Below are 18,971 nucleotides of genomic sequence, written 5' to 3' on the forward strand. Positions count from 1 at the left end.
CCCTACTGCCGTGAGAGACTCAACCTCGCACCCAAGAGCCCAAACGCAAGCAGTGATCGCCAGTGTCAAGCTTTGGCGGCCTGGCGGTATCGAGACACTGAGTACAGCCGAGATAAGCACCGGGTTCCGACTGGGATTGAGGCTGAGGCAAATGTCGAGCTTGAGGAGAAGCGATGGTTAGGTGAGTGGCTGCTGATGACGAGGGCAAAGATGGCAACATCGAAACGATATCTGGCATGTCGTGGCATGGGCGATGATGATAGCGGTAGTGGCGGGTAATGGTGTCATCCGCCTCGGTCCATGGGATGTCGCTGTCCTTCATCCTCTCCAGTGCCTCCCCAGCCCATCTCATCGTCCCTCTGCTTTCTGTCACCATTTCTTGTACCATTCCGGGGCTTTGGTAGGGTCAGAGGGGGACGGGATGAAGAGGCGACAACTCAGAGGGCGTGAGAGCATGGAGGTGTTGGTGTAGCCAGGATCGGCAGGGCGATCACATGGACGAGTGGACGGGCTTGGATCGGAGGGAGCATGGTCCACATAGGCACTGGGGTAAGTGGCTCGGGTGGTCCTGATCGTGATGCATGAAGCCCCAAGGCCTGATCATCTTCGAGTCATCATTGTGGTCTTGGCCATGATGCAAGATGATCCGATTTAGCTGGGAATCCCAAAGCGACTCGTTGTTGTTGTTGACGCAGGGGGCTATGAATCTCGCGAGAGGTTGTTTGTAGACCGAAGGACTGTCGCATCCACGAAGTTCTTGTCTGACCTGAAAACAAGCTGCATATGGTCAATCCTCTCGGGGTTGTGTTGCGCATCTTAGGTGTAGAAGGCCCAGATAATTCTTACGCGGCTTTTAGGGTGTGCGAACTTCGATGCCAGATAGGGTTTGTGGAGAAGAATCGGTGTCGGTGCGAGATTTATTCGAGTCTCTGGTCCGAGCCTTGGATAGAGGTATCCTCCTCAATATCAACTCGGGCCATGTTGAGATTAATCCATGGCTTGGCACAGATATTCACGCCATCTCTGAGGTCGTTTTTCGACGTCTGGTTGTTGAAGGCATTCCGTGGCCCTCTGGTTCGGCCCCTATGAGATCAACGTAATCCGTCCATGAATACCTGCTATAGAACCCGGCACAGATGGTGGATGTCTTGAGCTCACAAACAGATCAGAGAGATATCGACGTGGCCGCGTGGTGAGGCTGCTTGATACTGCGGCAACTGTGCACATCAATTGCATGGGAGGATCCGTATTGTCATCGTATTGAATGATTGGTACTGGTACCGTCTGAAATTGAAGACGACGTATGTCAGCAAATGTAAACCTTCATCTTCATGAAACTTTGAGTTACATACTACGGCACCTTCCGTCATCCTTGAACTCGGAAGGGACACGGTTTTTGAAATCCATATCTCTTGGCTTGGGACATCCGTGGGTACTGTAGTTTGGCCAGAAGAACAAGTTGTGCAGCTGGGAGCGTGTATGTGATGATGTGGGGAGACAAATTGAGGAAGTTGAACGGGATGGCCTTGATTTGTATGTCTTCCTAATCTTAGGACAAGGCACATTAAGCCTTGATTCATCACTGCATAGAGGTACGTACATATTTAGTGTATATGCATGTGTGGAGATCTTAGCGTCGTTGTCTCGTTATAACATGCCCGAAAACACAAGCCGTGTGCAAGGGACGGGAAGCTAGGTAGATTCGCATCCTAGAATGGTTCGCAACGAGAGTGCGTTCCCTGGGAATATGTACCTTGGTACTCGTTACTCGAAGGCGTTTTTGGCCCTGATGACGAATATTACAGAGTATTTCCAATCCGACTAGGTACAGTTACGCCTGATTTCTGTATAGGTAGTCCTGTTATGTATACCTTAGCTGGCAAGTCCCAAAAATTCCCTCCGGCAAGCCCCGCCACTTGTTTATTGTGGTCAGCCGCACAAACACTTGCAATGCACATCACCAAGTCCTCGTCCTTTGGAGTTAGTGATTGCTGTCAACTTGGTCAACTGGAAACTGTCGATATTGGCACGTTAACATCGCCCCCTAGAGGTATGTTGTTGTCATATGCCATTTTGGTTGTGGTCCGTAGGTAGAGTCTTCCCTAATAGAGAGGTGGTGGAAGTTCACACTCTCTCGAGGTGCCCTCATAATGACATTGACAACGACAGCTGACGGAGATGGCGGTAGCTTCAAATCAATGACAGCAAGAAAGCGAACCTCAATGCACTTAGGTAGGTAGCGATACCGCACAATACCTACCGGGTCATACGTAGATTTTCAACAGGAACACTGGGAATCTCTTCTTAAATTCTGCATTGGGTGCTTAGGGATTAGATTTAAAGCAAGAGATCACGATCGCTGGATTGCTGGAAACGTATGACCGGTAACGTATGTTCGGTATTGTGCGGTATTGAGGTTGCCTGTGCAGGCGCGTTGGGGGCAGAGATTGGGTGCACACCCAAAGAAGTTGGTGAGGGACGAACTTCATCGGCAATAACGATTGTATGCATGTGGTGGTTCGCGCACCACAGCATATTGGATATCCGACCCGCTGGAAATGGTTCGCATGTTCGCACAAGGCAACTGCAAAACTTGGGGAACGTCGAAACCCTGGCCCAGTGGCATGGTAGGGCTCGTGTCACCTCACCCGCAAAGAGGCGAGCTTGGAGCCACGCTTTTTCACTGGAAGTTGAGCCTCTTGGTCCAGGTGAGCGACCCGTCACTGCGGCTTCTACACTCATCCCTTCTCTGTACCACCCTCACGTGCCTCCACAATGAACGTGGCGCACCCAAGACAGTCACAAACTACCTGCTTGTATCCTCCAACTGAAGCTTTCAGCTGCCGCCCATTCCGACCCGATGCTCCAATATCAACTCCCATCAAGTTCTTCCGTCATTGACCGACTTTACACAATACCCTAGAACACCCCTGAGAGGTTTAGGAAGACTTTGTCGACGAAGTCCCCTTCAAATACAGAAAAGTCCCAATGAACAGCCACTACATGTACATATGCCTGTATTACGGTATTATAACATTCGTTTCTACTTATCTAGGTCACTTAATGATGTACAGCGACCTAAAACGGGTTTTCATTGACTCACCTCCCAAGATGTCAGCCCAAGGACATGTTCTCCTAGAATGCCGGCACAAACTGGAGGTATATATATCATGACTCTCGCCCCTCGTCTACATGACTTCGACACAGCAATCTATCTCTCAGGCTTTGCTTGACGTTTTCCTTCCGTAATTCAAATTACCTTTCCCCAACGCGTGTATTTATCTTCTCTCCCGTCCACTCTGTCTCACCACAGGTCCGAGTCACCATGTCGTCCCCGAGTGACCGCACTTCACGCGGTCCGACCTCAACAAAAAAGAAGGTCAAGACTGACTCTCCCGCTGGATGTCCCAGGTATGCAAAAGAACACAATCAAAAGACGATATTTTGCCATCTTTAGTCTAGGGATAACACTAGTTTCGCCGTAGCAACCGATCCGGTCTCGCGCAGGGTGGCTCCATGTCCACAGAGGCCAGGACCATTGGACGGTCCAACATCTCTCAATCAGGGTCTGTTGTATCGGGTGCTCATAACACCGACATTCTCTTTGACGATGGCTCTCTCCAGCACTATAGACTCGCTATGTTTGAAGGCCAGCACCGCTTGGATGAGGGCACCATCTACGCTCGTCTTCAACATGACGATGTCACAACTACCAGCACCATTGTCAACGACGAGGAATTTCGGACTACATTCTACGAGACCCGCGCTAGTGACGAGATCCGCCATTTCGATAATACTTTCAATGCCAATAAGTAGTTGTCTACATCACTTGTTACATGGAGACGTTGATTTACGGTTCCTTTCATCCCGTCGTCTTCCAAACGAGGATCCACGGTTCCGATCGTTACCCCACCAAATCTCGAAATTCCAACCAATCATTTATCAGGATTTCATCCCAAATAGGAAAACCAACGCCCAAGCACTTACACAGCACCCAACGCTAGAACCACACTCCATGCACAACGTCCTCCCGCCAGGCCCAGACATCTTTCTTTTGGGGACGACTTCCAAAGCTCACAAAATGCGAAAGCTCAAAAACGCATCTGCTTCCATTCGTACAACTTCCATCACGATACTTCCAATTCATTTCCTTACCGCTTTTCACCAAGTACCGCACATGTTTCTTACACGCTTCCAACGACAATCCTCTCCTTTGTAACCGGCAGTCAGTTTAAATCAACAGTTATTCACGATATACGAAAACTTCTGCGCTCAGTTCGCAACCTCACTCTTTACGTTTTCCTTCACGCCATTTACGCTACACATATCTGACGACGATCTATCGCTTCAAGTTCTTTTCCTTCAACATTTGTCCCACATCTTTTCCCAAATCTGTTTCAACTTCATCCAGTTTCCCAAATCACGTCCCAGCGCTTCAACATCGAAAACCTAGATTGTTTTTCTCGGGAATCTGAGCTGTTACCGAATGGCTGCCACATCACCTTTGCGCATCGACCCCAAAAACCACCACCTCCGTTCCAACAGACGGAACCATGACTGGAGCAAGCATTCCCCACGGCAGCGAAATGGGATTTCGGTCGTGCAGGTTGATTCCCCGTTATTGCATCCTTACAAGAACTGCTTTGCGATGCCATTATCGGCGCAATCAACAACCACTGAACATGCACCGCTGAATATCCAGCCCATCACCACCATTTCCCCGCCGCCCCCGCACGAGAAGCGGCTCGCATATCACACCAAGGAAGTCGCTGGAACCGACAAGACCACTTCATAGACAACAGTCACCATCAGACAAGCATACGCCGCATTCTTTCTGCAGTCATCATAGCCATTGGGACCGACCAATTCCCATTTCTCTTCGTACATTCGTACAAGGATGTCCCGGGATATAAAGACAATCAATCCACGGCGCGGTACCTTTTGGGCCAGGAGGCACCGCAGTTGTTGGAGAGTTGGAGAAACAATTGGAGTAAGCAGCGCCAAGCAATTGATGCAAGGAATAGCTATGTACACGAAGTACCCCAAAAGGTACCTCCACCTGTCTGTTGTCTCCTCTGCATCGACGGATTGTCCAATGAGCAACGGGTGCTGTATAGGTAGACTTTGGATGTAGATGTGTTTTTGGATAGATGATAGACGGGCGCTGCGCTGGAGAAGAAGATGGAGATTAAATAGACACAAACCCTTGGATGTTATGTTGTTGGTTAGGAATCTCCTTCGCTTGCCATTTGTGAACTTCCGGTACCTCCAGGGCGATGTACTTCCACCATCTTTTAGGGTACTCGCGTACCTGTTTCTCCAAATCTCCAATTTTTCCGTTCTTTCAAGCATCCCTTACCCATGCGGAGAAATCCCATCATGTCCGCTGCTCCCCCTCACTCCCGTGGTGCTCACACAGTAGAGTGTGGTGCAACGCGATCACGGCATGCTCCTTCACACAGGGGCATTGTACAACGTTACCTCTACATATTACCTCTACCCTACATCCTCTGTAGTATGGCCCAATTCCGCTTACCCGTTTTTACATGATAAGTCGCGCAGAGTGCCATGTTGAAGAACTGGTAGCGGTATTTCGACAGGCAAGCTGAAGGGTGATTTTTGGGAAGAATGAACTTGATATGTACCGATCGGTAGTCTATCTCCCACCTACCATACTAATTAAGTCTATAATAATGCCCAAGCCAATCCTGCGCCGAATTCATTGCCATGTCCATGCTTGTTGCTGATACATATCCTACATGTACGTCTTGATCCATTCCAAGACCCCCCATATGTCAACCCCCCGCCATCTCCCATTGTGCACTTCACATCTCCATCTCATCCACATCAACCAGTCCTTTAACCCTCCACTCCCCGACCACACCCACCCCATCCTCTTCCTTCTCCACGTCCCTCACATACCCAACTCCCCAATCCCTCCGTCCCGTCAACAACCCCCTACAAGCCTCCAACCGAGCATAATGCGCCAACTCCTCTCTCTCCTTAATCCCCTCTTCCCTTCCACTCAACTTCTCTCCATGTCCCTGCAGGGCTTTATTAACAGACCCATTACACCCCAAGACCCCCCAGTCCAAAATCTCCAGAACCCCCCTTCCCCACTTATCTCTCGCCCGCACGTTAGCTCCCTGATCCAATAACACACTTAGAGCAGTCTTCCTCCCCAGCCTCGCCGCTATCAAAAGGGGGGTTTCCCCTCTTTTATTCCTCGCTTCAATGTTCGCTCCGCCACGTATTAGTGTCTCGAGGATACTTTGGAGGGTGCGAGACTTGTCGTCTTCGTGATCGGGAATATGCTGGATGAAGGCCACAAGGGGAGTGGTGCCGGATTTGTCGTATGCGTTTGGGTTCACGCCCACGGCGCTGGGTCCCGAGGAAGGATGGAGAAGAGAGTTCAAGTGGCGGAGGCGAGATGGAAGGGGATTTTCCTTTTCTGTCACTGTCACTACGCTGAAGGTACTGGTGGTGGGAGAGGGGTGGGAAGTGGGACCGGGGGACATGGGTGATTGGATGACGTGGATAGGGGTGAATTCCAAGGAGAGCGATGAATGTCTGCTGCGCTTTTGTGGACGGCTGCTGGAAGTAGATGATAGTGCTGAACGTTGCTCGTCCATGCTTTTTTGGTTGATGATGGCTTCTGCTAAACAGTGCAAGCCGTTACGACCTTCAGAGTCCTCGGCAAGGGGGTTGGAGTAGGCTGAGTGGATGGTTCGAATTAGGCGGGCGTGGTAGGCTAGGAAGGACCCTTCGTCTGCAGGAGAAGGGACACCAGCGACGCTGATGCTGGGAGAGGGGACCCTGGAGGGTGTGCTTGAGCGATTGGGGAGTTCGTGTGGGGAGTAGGAGATAGGGCTGCTGTAGATGGGTGTTCCCGGTGGTAGAATGGTCGGATCTGGCTGGACATTGGCAATTGGATCAAAGCCGAATGCATCTCGATACAGTGGAATGGCGACATTGCAGTATGTTAGAATATCGGTCAAAACTTCCCGGTCTGCTACCAGAGATGCCGCCCGGTGGAAGAAGGTGCGGCCATAGACATCGGTGATATGGAAGATGTCCTGATCGGAGTGACGAACAACGTCAAGAAGTCTTTGGAGAGACGACAGGGCGCTCGGGACGTTGGAAAACCATTCGGGGTTCAAAACATGAAGAAACGTCTGATTGGCAGTGTTGGTAAGACCCAAGGCATCGCCAGCATATGGTACGAGCCGGAACAACTGCTCTTGACATGCACTTCTGGCAGCAAGCAAGTGAAGCAGGGTGTTGCCAAATGAATCATGCAACTGGCAAGCCTCCGAGGATGGATTCCTAAATAGGTCGCCAACTTCTTCCCGGATCTCTCCAGTTGGTGCCAGCCATGAACCTTCTTCTCTTGTCGTTTCCGCTACGATTGCGCACCAACAAGTTCCGCTACCATGTCCAGATGCTGGATCTTCAGCACAGTTCAGGGTATGGGCAGTCAGAAAATCCCCTGGTACCGCAAAGCCCGGGATGGGAGACACTTGGAAGGTGTCAACGTCTGTCTCTGGAGGTTCGAAAGACTCGGCCCACCAAGAGTGTTGCTGTATCTCTTCGAGTTCCGATCCATCCGCTATCGTGAAGTTGTCAAGTAACGAGCATACCTTTTCGGCGTATAGTGTCGAACAGTCGGATATCCTTCGCTGGACCTCTTTGGGACCCGGTCGGCCAGTGGTATGGCCTGGTGTTCGCTTGCGAATGGTAGACTTTGACAGGCAATCAATGCGTTGATCCATCTCAACTCGTGACTCGGGCCGCAGATAACGAGGGTCATTGTCGAGCATCTTATGCACTGTCTTTTGGGCCGAGTTTTTCCTGGAGACCGGTCAGCCACCGATGACTTGCCAGGGAGCGGTGGTTTATAACATACCGGGGAGCGAAGAGATCGTCCTCAAGAACCTTGATGATCCTTCCGATGGACAAGGTTGTGTAGACATACAGTCTGGCCAGCTTCCGTGACCTCGACACGGTCCACTGAGGTGGGCGCCCAATCCTTGTGCCCCCAGGAGAAGCTTTGGAGGACGAAGTTCCAGGAGATGACATTGTAGACAAGTATAAGAAGGGCTGGGATGTTTATCTCGTTTGGGACGGGGAGGGTGGTGATGTTCTTCGGCGATGTAGTTCCTCTTCGGGGACCTATACCATCATATACCTGTGTTGATCCCCATGTTGGTCCCCGAAGCGTACCCACATGTCACATGGCGACCCGGTCACATTCTTTGACAACGGCCGTAAGCTCATGGTATGGATTGTTCATTGTGTGATGCCGAACTGGGGTATTGTCCCTGTAGGAGCTAGCTGATGGTGAAATGCAGACGGGGTCGCGATTTTCGACGGCAGACTTCAGATACGTACGATGATGTATTGTCTAGGGAGGATGACAAGGGTACTCGGGGGCAGCTGGACTGGTAATATCACCCGTTGCGTTTTGCATGTTTGGCAAAAAGGGGTTGCCGAAGTGTAAAAAGTCGGGCTGTTGGGTCTGTTGTAGCGCGGCCAGGCCCTGGAGAGTAACACGATATGTTAGCGGGTTCAGGAAAGCAAAGACGTGAGAGGAAAGATATCTAGGGTAAAAAGAGCGTACGTCCACAGAGAGCCAGTGCCAGCCTAAGGAACAGCACCTGATAGGTAGATCAGTAATCCCGGCCTCAAGACCGGGCTCGGGAATTGCCGAGTGATCGGGTTGGGGAATCAACGGTTGACGGGCTGATAGAAGGTGGAAGCCACACAGAGGATATGGTGCGTGAGGATGCTCTTCCAAGCGGTCTTCCATGCAGCAATGGCCAAGAGTAAAAGCGAGTATAAGGTTGCGGACGGTTACACCAGTGATCGGGCGCACCAGTCGCCTTGTAGATCGACGGTTCGCTGTTGGCTGCGTTCACCCATCCGATCCGGTAGGTTGGCGTAGCTAACGATGCCTGTCCTCGGTGGATTCGGTGTCGAAGGTTGCACACCTTCCCCCTGACATTACAGGGACGAGGTCCGAACTCTGAATTCCTTCTAGAAAGCTTCCATGCATTCCTGTCGATATTACGTGCATGGAGCCGGGGCCTCTTTAGGGGTCGGTGCAACCCTTGTACTTGCTGTCATCCATGGCATGGCCCATAAGGAGGCCGTTATAGCTGACCCCAAGTATGTTTGCTTGTCCCAATCAAGACATTCGCACGTTTCAGCTCGTAGCCGTTGTTCGTTACGGGAAGGTCGCCAGGCGGGAGAACCGATCGAGATCGGAGGTGAGCCCGGTGGGAAGAATGGAGTGGAGTTGCCGACGAGATTGCTTGGTACGGTAATATCTGCGAGAACACTATCATCAGCTGAGGCTCCGCGGGCAGTAATATCGACGATGCATGTTGGGAGGAACAGAGACGGTCCAGGAACCACGTGGTCGAGTGTCGTCCACTGCCCTCTGTCTTGGGGAGAACTTGAGATGACGGCTGTGGCCAGGGTAGGTCGCAGGAGCTGCAGGGAGTCCAAAGTTGCGCTTTGCGAGGTGTCTCGATTGTTTGTTGGCTTCCCCTTGATGGATGCCTGGCGTACTAGAATTCCCCCTAGAATTCCCCTCGCCTTTCACATCCGGCCAATGTCGAACTCACATCACTCGCAGCACTCTATCAGTAATCTATTTGCGGTGGCCACCGTCACTTGTTGCGTTTCGAGTCTTTGTCGAGAGTAATCAGGCAGCATCATGATGGCCACAAGGGACGAGAGCGTTCGGCAGGCATTGTTCAGTTGAGATTGGCGAAGAAATGGGAAGCGCCGGGAGTGGTGGGATGGCAGATGACACCGTGGGAGAATGAGACGGAATAACTTGACCGTACCTAACAGAGTAGAGATGGAAGATAACGGGATGCAGTGATGGCTTCAGCTCAATTGGACTTGGACATTTGCCTTTTCTTCTACTTCTTGTTTTTTTTTGGCGGAGAGATCCGAGCACCGCACAACTCAGCGTTTTCGGTTGCGTGGGGTCTTTGGGGTCGGCTCGAAGAAGCAAAGAGCAAACGAAGCTTCCATTCCATTCGTAGACAAGAGTGGAAGGAACAAAGGGTACGTGTCCCGCGTTAGCTGCAAGCTGAGGCCGGCCACTGACGGAATGCTTCCAGGCAGCAGTGCATTTCGCAGACAGACGCGGCAGGAACATGGCACTCGACTCCAACATCTGCCGACTGGACTTTCAGTGGTCAAGACTGAACGTCAAAAACAGAACAACAACAATGAGGATTCTCCCCTCAAGTTCTCTGCCGAAGCGGTAGACCAGGCATTGACAGTTTGGCACCGTACGATATTGCTAAAGTAACGCGATAAAGAGCCGATGGACTTCTCCGACGCAACTCCGAGACTCGTGTGCAAACACTGCATGCCCAACAGCAACCAAAGTCAAACAAGGAGGGAGGCCCACAAGTCGACCGTTGAGTTTCAGATCCATCCATCGATCATTATTTCCGCTGTTTGTTTTCAGCACCACAAGCTGTACCATATATAACTAATCGCAAAAAATCCCCAACACCCTCCGCCTCAGACGACCCCGGTCCCTGGTCTCCAGATGTCAACTTGAAGCCCCCGAACCCAACGTCATCGGCCATCACCACCTCCAGGTTCCAGTCCATGGAACTCGGGTACGTAACCACACCCTCACCTCCGCATTCCTTTGCCCAGACCACCAGCTAATCATCTCCTCGACGGACTGTCCTGGACAAGACCACAGACCTTAATTGATCAACCCAAAAAACTTCAACATGACCTGCTCATTCGTCGGTGCCACATGTCCCACGCCCGCTCCCATATAGCCAACCAGTTTGGTGCCATCTCCATACACAATCTGCGTATACGCCTGGCTCGGGACGCCGGTGACATTCTTCGAGAATTCCACTCCCAGCACATTCGACCACTGCTTCAAAGCCTCCATCGCGCACCTTGCATTCACCAGCGTGTCGGCAGCGCCATGGATAATCTGCATCCTTGGTCTGCGTCCCGTATATCCGGGGTAAGAATTCCTCACAAAGTTGCCCCATTCCTGCGGAGTGTGCTGCAGTCCCTTGGCGCACGTCTGGTTGGCCGAGAAAGGAGTAGCCGACGCGGCCCCGGCGAAACAAGCGTGCGCAACCCCCGAGTACGCAGCTCCGGCCTCGAACACCTCCGGGTAAGTTCCCGCGAGGACGTTCGTCATCATACCACCCGAGGAGGTGCCCATCAGGTAGACGCGCGAAGCGTCGGCGTTGTATTTGGCGATGGTGTAGTTCACCATGGCGACGATGCCGAGGGAGTCACCGCCCGCTCCGTGCGTGAGAGAGGCGGGGTCGTGAACCCCCCAGCAATTGGACATGTTGGGCGTGCCGGGATAGATGAGAATGAAGCCGTTTTGGTCGGCGTACGAGGGGAGCCGTGTGCCCGAATACCAAGAAGGGGCAGTGCCGCCGCAGGCGTGCATCTGTTATTGTCTCGTCAGCATCACGGTTGTCTTGGGGAACGAGGAAGTAAGTGCTCACGGCTACGATGATGGCGGGCTTTGCGGCCAGCTTGTCAGGGACGTAGGTGTACATCTGGATCTTGGTTGGGTTACTGCCCCAGTTTGTCACCTGCTGCAGCGACGCACAGAGGCCAGTGGCCGCGGTGAGGGCGAGGCCGAATAGTGTTTTGGCCAACATGGTGAAGATGGTGGAGGAAGTAGCCAAGGTGTCAGTAGATGGTGGCTAACTGCTTGCTTTCTCCAGATTTTTTATCAGAGCTGCCACGGCGCCAGACCATTTATACTTCAGCTGTCCTCTAAAAGACCCCTCAAAGGCTAATCCACGCGGCCGTCGAATCTCCTCCTTCCATACCATCATCTTCGACAACATCTCCACGATTTTTGCACATAAAAGCCTGGCCCGATCGTATTGGCCGTCCAACAGCGAAACTCCCAACTAGGCAAACTCCGAAAACTCCGTAAGCGATGTTGCCCTCGTGCAAGGGAATGGGAGTCTCAAAGTACATTCGGCAAAACAAGAAACACAAATAAATGGCGGGTAAATGCCCTCGTCAACCCGTCACAACGTCGCATTTCCTCAAAAGTGCAGTGTCGCCCAGATCTTGGTATGGTACCCCAGAGCGTCCAAATAACCTTTTGCCTTTTCGGAGCCAAAGAGCCGCAGCTTCGGCAAGTGGTGTCGGTAATTGGGAATAGCCTCACCGTCGACACTTGCCTGTCATTGGCGTGTGATCAGACTAGATGACTTCAGCCATGCTTCGTTTCAATGCGAATGCATTGAAACATCACCTCCTGCTCTTTATGAGGGACTCGGAAGAGTTCATCTGACCAAATGTATGGCGCTGTATCTCCCCTCTGTAATGGAGATACCTTTCCCCATTCACTGACTACAGCCTCCAGTGTCATTCTGGTTTATGGCATCCGGCGGGAGGGACACTTTGTTTCACTTGCCGCTGACGGTATCCGAAGTGACAACGATGAGAGTCACCAATGATGAAGCATATCATCCATATTGCTGAGTGTTCATTGAGAGCAAAATGCGGTCATGATCCGAACTTGCAAATCCGTGTATCCGGACGACGAGCTATTGGCGGTAACCAAGGAGATGTTACACATCCACATCCTGCTGAAGTTTCTGACTTCGATGCCTTCCTACGCATCTATCATCCGCTTTCATAGGCTCAAACTTTTTCACTTCAATCTGGATTGTTACACTCCCCTCGTCAAACGGTCAAAGTGTCTGTTCCTGATCTCAAGATTAGTGCTTAAAGATTCTATGGAAGTGTTTGGATATGGAAAGCATCTGTCGCATCTACACCTCCGGTGGCTCGAACATCGCTATTCAGGTCCAGTGGCCTAGTAACTATCCACCCCGTCAGCCAAACAGCCCTTTGACGTTATCCCTTGGCCAGCTTTGACCAGCGTTTCACCGCAATACACCGCGCCGCGCCAACATGGGAAGCCCTTTGTTTGCTATTCCCCAAGCTTTGAGCTACCAACTGACGATTGTCCACTTAGCTAGACGCTCTCTCCAAGCAAATCACAATGGATTTGCGGGGCGCTTTGAGCACGAAGCTATCGCCATGTCAATGCCAGTCAAAACTGGAAGCGCCAATACGTCGCCGATTGTCGACTGCACTTTTACACTTCTTTGCGCCGGGCCAACAATACCAGCAACAGCGACAGCGAGGCGGAAGTTATAAGGGTGCTGACAGCTCGTAGTTTTTGCACCCTTATGTCCTCTCCAACAACATTTGTTGCCATCTTTTGTTCGTGACCCTCATTCGTTCTTCTCGTCTTGTTGACACTGTTTTCTTCATCTTTTACACTACCTGCACTCGATTTCCTCCGTATTCCCTTCAACCGTTATACTGCCCGGATTAAGCCATCTCTTTTAGCTACCGGATAGCTCGAGACTTCTGCCCCGCATCTCCTTAGCACCGAAGCGTCAACCACTGCCATCAATCACCGAAGCAGGAGATGCCTCCCCCGTGTCATACCTTTCTTTCCTTTCTCCGCATAGGACAAGCCCTCCTCGCAGCCTTGACCTTGAGCTTGCCTTCCACAGCAATTGCCCTTCCGGCACCTGAACCCGGATCCGTAATCGAAACCCTTCCATCGGCTGTCTCCGAACTCGCGAAACATTCCAACAGACATGATGACCATAGTCTGACCAACACAAACGGTACCCCCGCTTGCTTCAAAACCGCATACCCATCCCTCTCCGCCTCCCCCGAGAAGCAAATCCCGTATACCATGTCCCTCGTTTGCCCCGAACATGGACTCGGGAACGGCACAGACATAGCTTCACCATTCCCAAGGACGCCATTGGTGCTTGCACCCTCTTCTTTGCTCTTCCCCCATCAGCAAACCTAAAAGGCAAAGCTAGAGTGGACATCCGGCCCATCGACGGACCTGCCCCGGGGGGCTTGGCGGGGACCATTTCTATTCCCGAGGCTGGGCCAGGAAACGGAACGACGTGGTCCAAGAAGAGGCATAATGGCGAGAATCATGAGGATAAGCCGGATGACAATGCGCAGGGGATGATGCTGGCGGAAAGGCAAAGGAGATCAACAGCTTCCCGTGCAAAGAGAAGATGGGGTTTAGGTTGTCGATCAACAATGACGATGAGAAGTATAAGAATGGGAATGAAGTGAGTTTTTTGGAGGGAGAAGGGAGCGGGTTTTGGATTAGGTATGGATGCTGATGTTCAGATCTGCGAGGGTGCATTGCATGTGTGATGGCTGGCTGCTTGGAGCAGCTGCGGCGGGTCTAGTGTTTAGGGGATTGAGGTTGAGGAGGCGGGACACTAGGAGTACCGAGTGAATGACTGGAAGATGGTGCTGGACACTACACTAGCCAGAAGTAATAGGGGACAACTTCGATCGTTGGTGGAATTGAACTGAATCGTGATGCAGTGGCTTTTTTTTTTGTTGTTGTTGTTGTTATTTTTAACGTCTACTTCCGCCTCCCGTAGGGCATGAGACGTGCCGCACCGGTGAGTCTAGCATACAAAATTAAGAGCAATGCCCTAACTGTCCACCAAAACCATTAATCCGAGGGCAAACCGAGGCCTATTGCCAGTATAAATCATGTGTTGCCCATAGCGTAAACGCGGCCCAACACTTAAAATCGAATCGCCCAGTGGGCGATCGTGATGCAGTGGCCTACATCAGAAAGATGCCTTTCCAGTGCAATCCTAACTCTAACCCATCCCACCCTTCTGGAGGAAAGCCTCCATCTCCCTCCTCTTCACCTTTAGCCACCCTTCCACTTCCCCCTTTCCCGTTTCCTTCCCTTCTTCTGCATACCCCATCCTCACCAACTCCCTAACCAACTCCCCCTCCATCCCCTCAAACACCCCCAGCTTTTCCACAGCCCCAAAACACCTCGACGCTCTACTCCCCTCTAATACGTCCGCTATGCTCATTGGCAACGGTCTCCCTTCTGCCTCCAGCTTTTGTTCGGCTTCCCGAAATTTCTTACAATAAAGCTCCCTCGCCTTCTGCTTCTTCACGGTCTTATCATATTCAGGATGTTTCTCATCACGAAGGATAGAGGATTCTTGCTGAGAAGAGAGTAAAGGGAAGGGAACGGTGTAGCAAAACACCTCCCAGGGAGCGGACTGGGCCATCTCCCAGTCTATGACTGCTAGGAAGTCGTAAGAACTGTTTCTTGAGGAGGAGGGATTGGAGGAGGTGGTTGAGACAAGGATGTTTTGGATGCCGAGGTCCATGTGGTTAAAGGGGAAGCCTGGGGAGGGATCGTTGACAGCGGCTGCGGAGGCGGAGGGTGCACATGGGGAGCGGAAGAGGGAGGAGTTTTGGACGAGGTCGCGGTAGATGAAGTGGCCTAATTTGTGGAGTTCGTAAGGTGAATTTGGATCGCCATTGGCATTGGGGTCTCGGGCAAGGACGGCCTTGAACCTGGCGTCGGCGATGTTGCAGAAATACTCCCAGCTTGAAGACAGAGGGCCACAGTCGGCAAACCCGTTGATGGATGCAGTTGCTATGGGGTCTATGATTGGACCGTTCTCTCTGGAGTATTCCGATATGGACCCGATCATAGGGAAGGTAAAGGAGGCAAGTTCGGCTTGCGCCATGGTCCATTGCGACATGATGTGTTCTTACGTTTTAACCTGCTCGTTGTCAGTACCTCCTTCCTCTGCTGTCCATTTCAATATCCAAATAACATCGGGCAAAACCTACAGGAAGACCCCAAACATCTCCCCCAGCATGTTCCACCGTAATCCCAAAGAACCCCTTAATCAGCATATACGACGCCCCCACCCTCCGCGCCTGTTCACTCCCCAGTTTCTCAACAGCATAACACTTTAGAAACGAAAAAGTCCTGACATTATCCCTAAGAAAAGCCATAGTCGCCACCTCGCAGTGCACCAGATACCTATGTTTCCGCCTCTTCTGCATCATCACCACATTTACCCTCATGCTCGGGATATCTCGGCAGACGTACACGGGCAATAGCAAGATATCGATCGTCGGGCGTAGAGAACTCGAAGCAGCACCAGTACTGGCCCGCGGAGAAACGGTCGGAGAGGGTGACGGGCGAGGGAGAATGTAGCAGCTTTTCGACGTGGGATTTGAGCGCGTCTTTGTTTATCAAGGACATGAAGTGGCGGAGACGGGTAAGAATTGGAGGGTTGTCTTTCCAGTCGTCGTAGGAGTTCCAGCGGTCGGAGGGACGTTGTTTTTGGGGTGTTCGTGTGGAAGAGGGGTGACGGAGGTGGATATGTTGAGTCTGGTATTGTCGCGGAGGAATGCCATGGTCGTGGCGATGGCGATGGCGGTGGCCACTTACACGGGGCCGGCCGGGTAGCGGGATGAGGTCAAGTGGTGAACCTGAATTCTGGTGTTGATGACGGCTGAAAGTGTTACACTTCGTAACAGCAAAAGTCTAGTTAAGAATGGGTTGGTCTCTTCAAAAGTTCGGCTCGAGTCCGGTGTATGTCCATTTGAGGTTGTTGGAGAGTGACGGAATCTGAGGAGCGTGACCATGAGGGGGAGTGATGTTTACAACCACAATCCCTACAACATGATGTAACCCGTCTACCATCGTTTTTGCGCGCAATCCAACGGCTTTACATCAACTAGACGCCTTACCTCGGAAAATCAATCCCATCTCTAATCAGATATCACCATGCCGGCGTAGTTAATTGGGCTTTAAGGGCTGGTCCGACGCAGTGTCATGCCGTGCAGGGTGGTTGTGCAAGATCATCTTTCTTCGTGGATGTTAACCATAAAACGTGCAAGTTTGAACCTAATTATCAACGAGCGGTTGTATAGTGTAGCGGTTATCACTCCGGATTCTGATTCATAATGGATTTTCCGGCAACCCCGGTTCGATTCCGGGTACGACCTCTTTTTGAATATTTTTTTGTCGCTTTTCTCTTTTTGTGTCGCCAAGATTGAGGTTTATTTCTTAAGCCAAGGATTTTGCTGCCGCACAACAAGTCAATAACGAGGTTGTATAGTGTAGCGGTTATCACTCCGGATTCTGATTCATATTGGATTTTCCGGCAACCCCGGTTCGATTCCGGGTACGACCTGCGCTTTTGTGTTTTTGTTTCGCTGACCACTCTGTTTTTTTGTTTTTTCTTGCTGCCAGCAACGGCCAAAGTTCGTAGAGAGAGAACAATGTCATCAATCCACATTAGGTTGACACACAATTCTGCGAGTGCGAATTCTTGTCAACATATGAGCAAAAGAAGGACATCATGACATGAAGATTTAAGAACACTTTTTGCTGCGAGAACGGAAGACATAGATTAAACCATAGTTTCCCAACAACCATAGTTGGATAATAGCACTTGACAGTTGACATCTGTCCAAAGATATGAGTGACAAAAAGAGAATCAGTCGCACAGCGAAGTAACAAGCTGAAGCTTTGAAAAAAGAAGGGAAAAAGACAGGTCGTACCCGGAATCGAACCGGGGTTGCCGGAATGTTCTGAAGACATCAGAATCCGGAGTGATAACCGCTACACTATACAACCTTCACAAGCGGCTGATGAGGTGCATGGTGGGAGTGCGGCTTTATAACCCATGTATGCCCTAATCAAGGGTGGAGATCGGGCATGTGGTGGACTTGTGCTCCAGATGGAGCCTTGGGTAACGACGAGACCGGGAAGGCCCGCTCCGGAGTGCGGAGACTCCACAGGGATCAAAGCTGCGTGGATGTCACGGGCGAAGCTGTTGCTTCGGAAATGCTCGTTGTTCAATATGTTTATGTGTAGAAGGTCCCATACCTAGGGATCACATTGTACCTTGTAATTCCGTGGCCGATGACTACAACTGTAGGTATACTTTTCTTGCCTGCCACTGGGCAGGTACGGTCCACGAAAGCAAAGCCAGGGTCGCGCAAGCGTAGCATAAGTTTTTGCCCGACTGGGAAGCTTCTGCATCCATGTGAAACAAGAGATCAGTTGCACCCAGACGCAGGTTCGGCAGACAGCCGGGTGTTGTAACCGATGTTCTGCGATAGCTGTCATCCCTTCTTTCAGCTTTGACAACCCGTCCTCAGTTCCGAGCGGGTCTAGAGGCGCCACTAGGGCCTGGAACAGAAGCCACGGGTATAGCCTTCCGAGCGGCCCGCGGGGGATTCTCGAAGCCGGCACGGGTTGATCATGTCTCTCATATTCAATGGACGGAAGATTTGTCTCGAATGAGCCGTAGGATGTTGCATGGCAGTTTTGCAATGGTATGCGTGCGACTGTGTCACAGACTTGGCAGTGGTTGTTCAGCTCTTGGGACTCGGAGTGGGGCCGTGTTTCATGTTTTCGTGAGCGCGTAAAGGTAAGTAGAGTCGTTGAGTATCGATGCTGTTTGCCGAAACGCCGTAGATAATCGCAGCCACTTGTTCTCGGTCGGCCGTGGTTGTGAATAGGCATGGATCTCGGGTGCGGTTATGGTTGTCGAGGTAGACGAGAAAAGGTGTGCCCGGCCTGGAGAGCAACGGCTGGAATGCGACGTCGGGCTAACATTCTTTGGCAGCATCGATCTGTCCAAACCGGAATGGTGTCAGCAGTTGCGCAGTCATAACCGGGTATCTCTAGGGAGAAGCATTGAGTCGCGGGGAAGGCTTCATGATGAGTGGAAGTGGTCGCCAATTCCTTGTATTCGGGACGCGGATCACCGTTGATGCCCCGGGACGGAAGCCATCATCGGACGGTCGAGCCTTGCGCCAAGTGACCGGGGAGGGAGGGGGGAAAGACGTTGCGATTTGCGATTCGAGATTGGGGCTTTCAGGCTGAAGGTAGTGAATGTTCGAGGAATGGAAGATGACGGATGGGAAGGACAAGGAAACAAAACGAATTGCAATCGACAGGAGAGCAACAGTGAAACAGCGACGAAGCTCCAGGGAACAATACAGGGCAGCGGCAGGCAGTGACTGGTCGGAACAGGTGGGGGAACTCTTGTGATCCCTGTCGACAGGGAAACGATAAGCGGAGGATC

The 18,971-nt window shown here is 51.5% G+C and overlaps 4 protein-coding genes and 3 non-coding genes across 7 annotated transcripts; 3 read left to right on the plus strand and 4 right to left on the minus strand.

Annotated features, from left to right (window-relative positions):
• Positions 1 to 3,610: 3,610 nt before the first annotated feature.
• SMAC4_08192 (uncharacterized protein) lies at positions 3,611 to 4,219 on the plus strand (the record flags this gene model as incomplete). The annotated part of the gene is made up of 1 exon (XM_066090762.1): positions 3,611 to 4,219. The coding sequence occupies one exon, from the start codon at positions 3,611 to 3,613 to the stop codon at positions 4,217 to 4,219; it is 609 nt and encodes a 202-aa protein (XP_065947344.1).
• Positions 4,220 to 5,694: 1,475 nt separating this feature from the next.
• Positions 5,695 to 8,311, minus strand: SMAC4_08193 (uncharacterized protein). Its single transcript, XM_003351129.3, has 2 exons — positions 7,907 to 8,311; positions 5,695 to 7,851 (listed from the first exon to the last, which is right to left on the minus strand). The coding sequence occupies exons 1-2, from the start codon at positions 8,077 to 8,079 to the stop codon at positions 5,826 to 5,828; spliced, it is 2,199 nt and encodes a 732-aa protein (XP_003351177.1). The 5' UTR covers positions 8,080 to 8,311; the 3' UTR covers positions 5,695 to 5,825.
• A 1,303-nt stretch (positions 8,312 to 9,614) lies between these two features.
• SMAC4_08194 (uncharacterized protein) lies at positions 9,615 to 11,678 on the minus strand (the record flags this gene model as incomplete). The annotated part of the gene is made up of 2 exons (XM_003351130.2): positions 9,615 to 11,461; positions 11,520 to 11,678. 2 exons carry the CDS (start codon positions 11,676 to 11,678, stop codon positions 10,742 to 10,744), a joined length of 879 nt encoding a protein of 292 aa, XP_003351178.1. The 3' UTR covers positions 9,615 to 10,741.
• A 2,974-nt stretch (positions 11,679 to 14,652) lies between these two features.
• On the minus strand, positions 14,653 to 15,624 carry SMAC4_08195 (uncharacterized protein). The gene has a single exon (XM_003351131.2). It carries the CDS (start codon positions 15,615 to 15,617, stop codon positions 14,706 to 14,708), a length of 912 nt encoding a protein of 303 aa, XP_003351179.1. The 5' UTR covers positions 15,618 to 15,624; the 3' UTR covers positions 14,653 to 14,705.
• A 1,169-nt stretch (positions 15,625 to 16,793) lies between these two features.
• SMAC4_13872 lies at positions 16,794 to 16,878 on the plus strand. The gene is given in 2 exon segments: positions 16,794 to 16,830; positions 16,844 to 16,878. It is a non-coding gene; the product is annotated as a tRNA-Gln (tRNA).
• A 103-nt stretch (positions 16,879 to 16,981) lies between these two features.
• SMAC4_13873 lies at positions 16,982 to 17,066 on the plus strand. Its single transcript is given in 2 exon segments — positions 16,982 to 17,018; positions 17,032 to 17,066. It is a non-coding gene; the product is annotated as a tRNA-Gln (tRNA).
• A 361-nt stretch (positions 17,067 to 17,427) lies between these two features.
• SMAC4_13874 lies at positions 17,428 to 17,512 on the minus strand. The gene is given in 2 exon segments: positions 17,428 to 17,462; positions 17,476 to 17,512. It is a non-coding gene; the product is annotated as a tRNA-Gln (tRNA).
• Positions 17,513 to 18,971: the final 1,459 nt, after the last annotated feature.

The sequence above is a fragment of the Sordaria macrospora genome, chromosome 5, assembly GCF_033870435.1.
Source record: "Sordaria macrospora chromosome 5, complete sequence".
Classification (NCBI taxonomy): Eukaryota; Fungi; Ascomycota; class Sordariomycetes; order Sordariales; family Sordariaceae; genus Sordaria; species Sordaria macrospora.

What these genes read in the sequence shown, in the direction of transcription:
- SMAC4_08193 (XM_003351129.3), bottom strand. Translation starts at nt 8,079, where the DNA reads ATGTCATCTCCTGGAACTTCGTCCTCCAAAGCTTCTCCTGGGGGCACA. An exon ending in GACGATCTCTTCGCTCCCCG is followed by an intron (nt 7,852 to 7,906) that starts GTATGTTATAAA and finishes ACCGGTCTCCAG; the next exon opens with GAAAAACTCGGCCCAAAAGA.
- SMAC4_08195 (XM_003351131.2), bottom strand. Translation starts at nt 15,617, where the DNA reads ATGTCGCAATGGACCATGGCGCAAGCCGAACTTGCCTCCTTTACCTTC.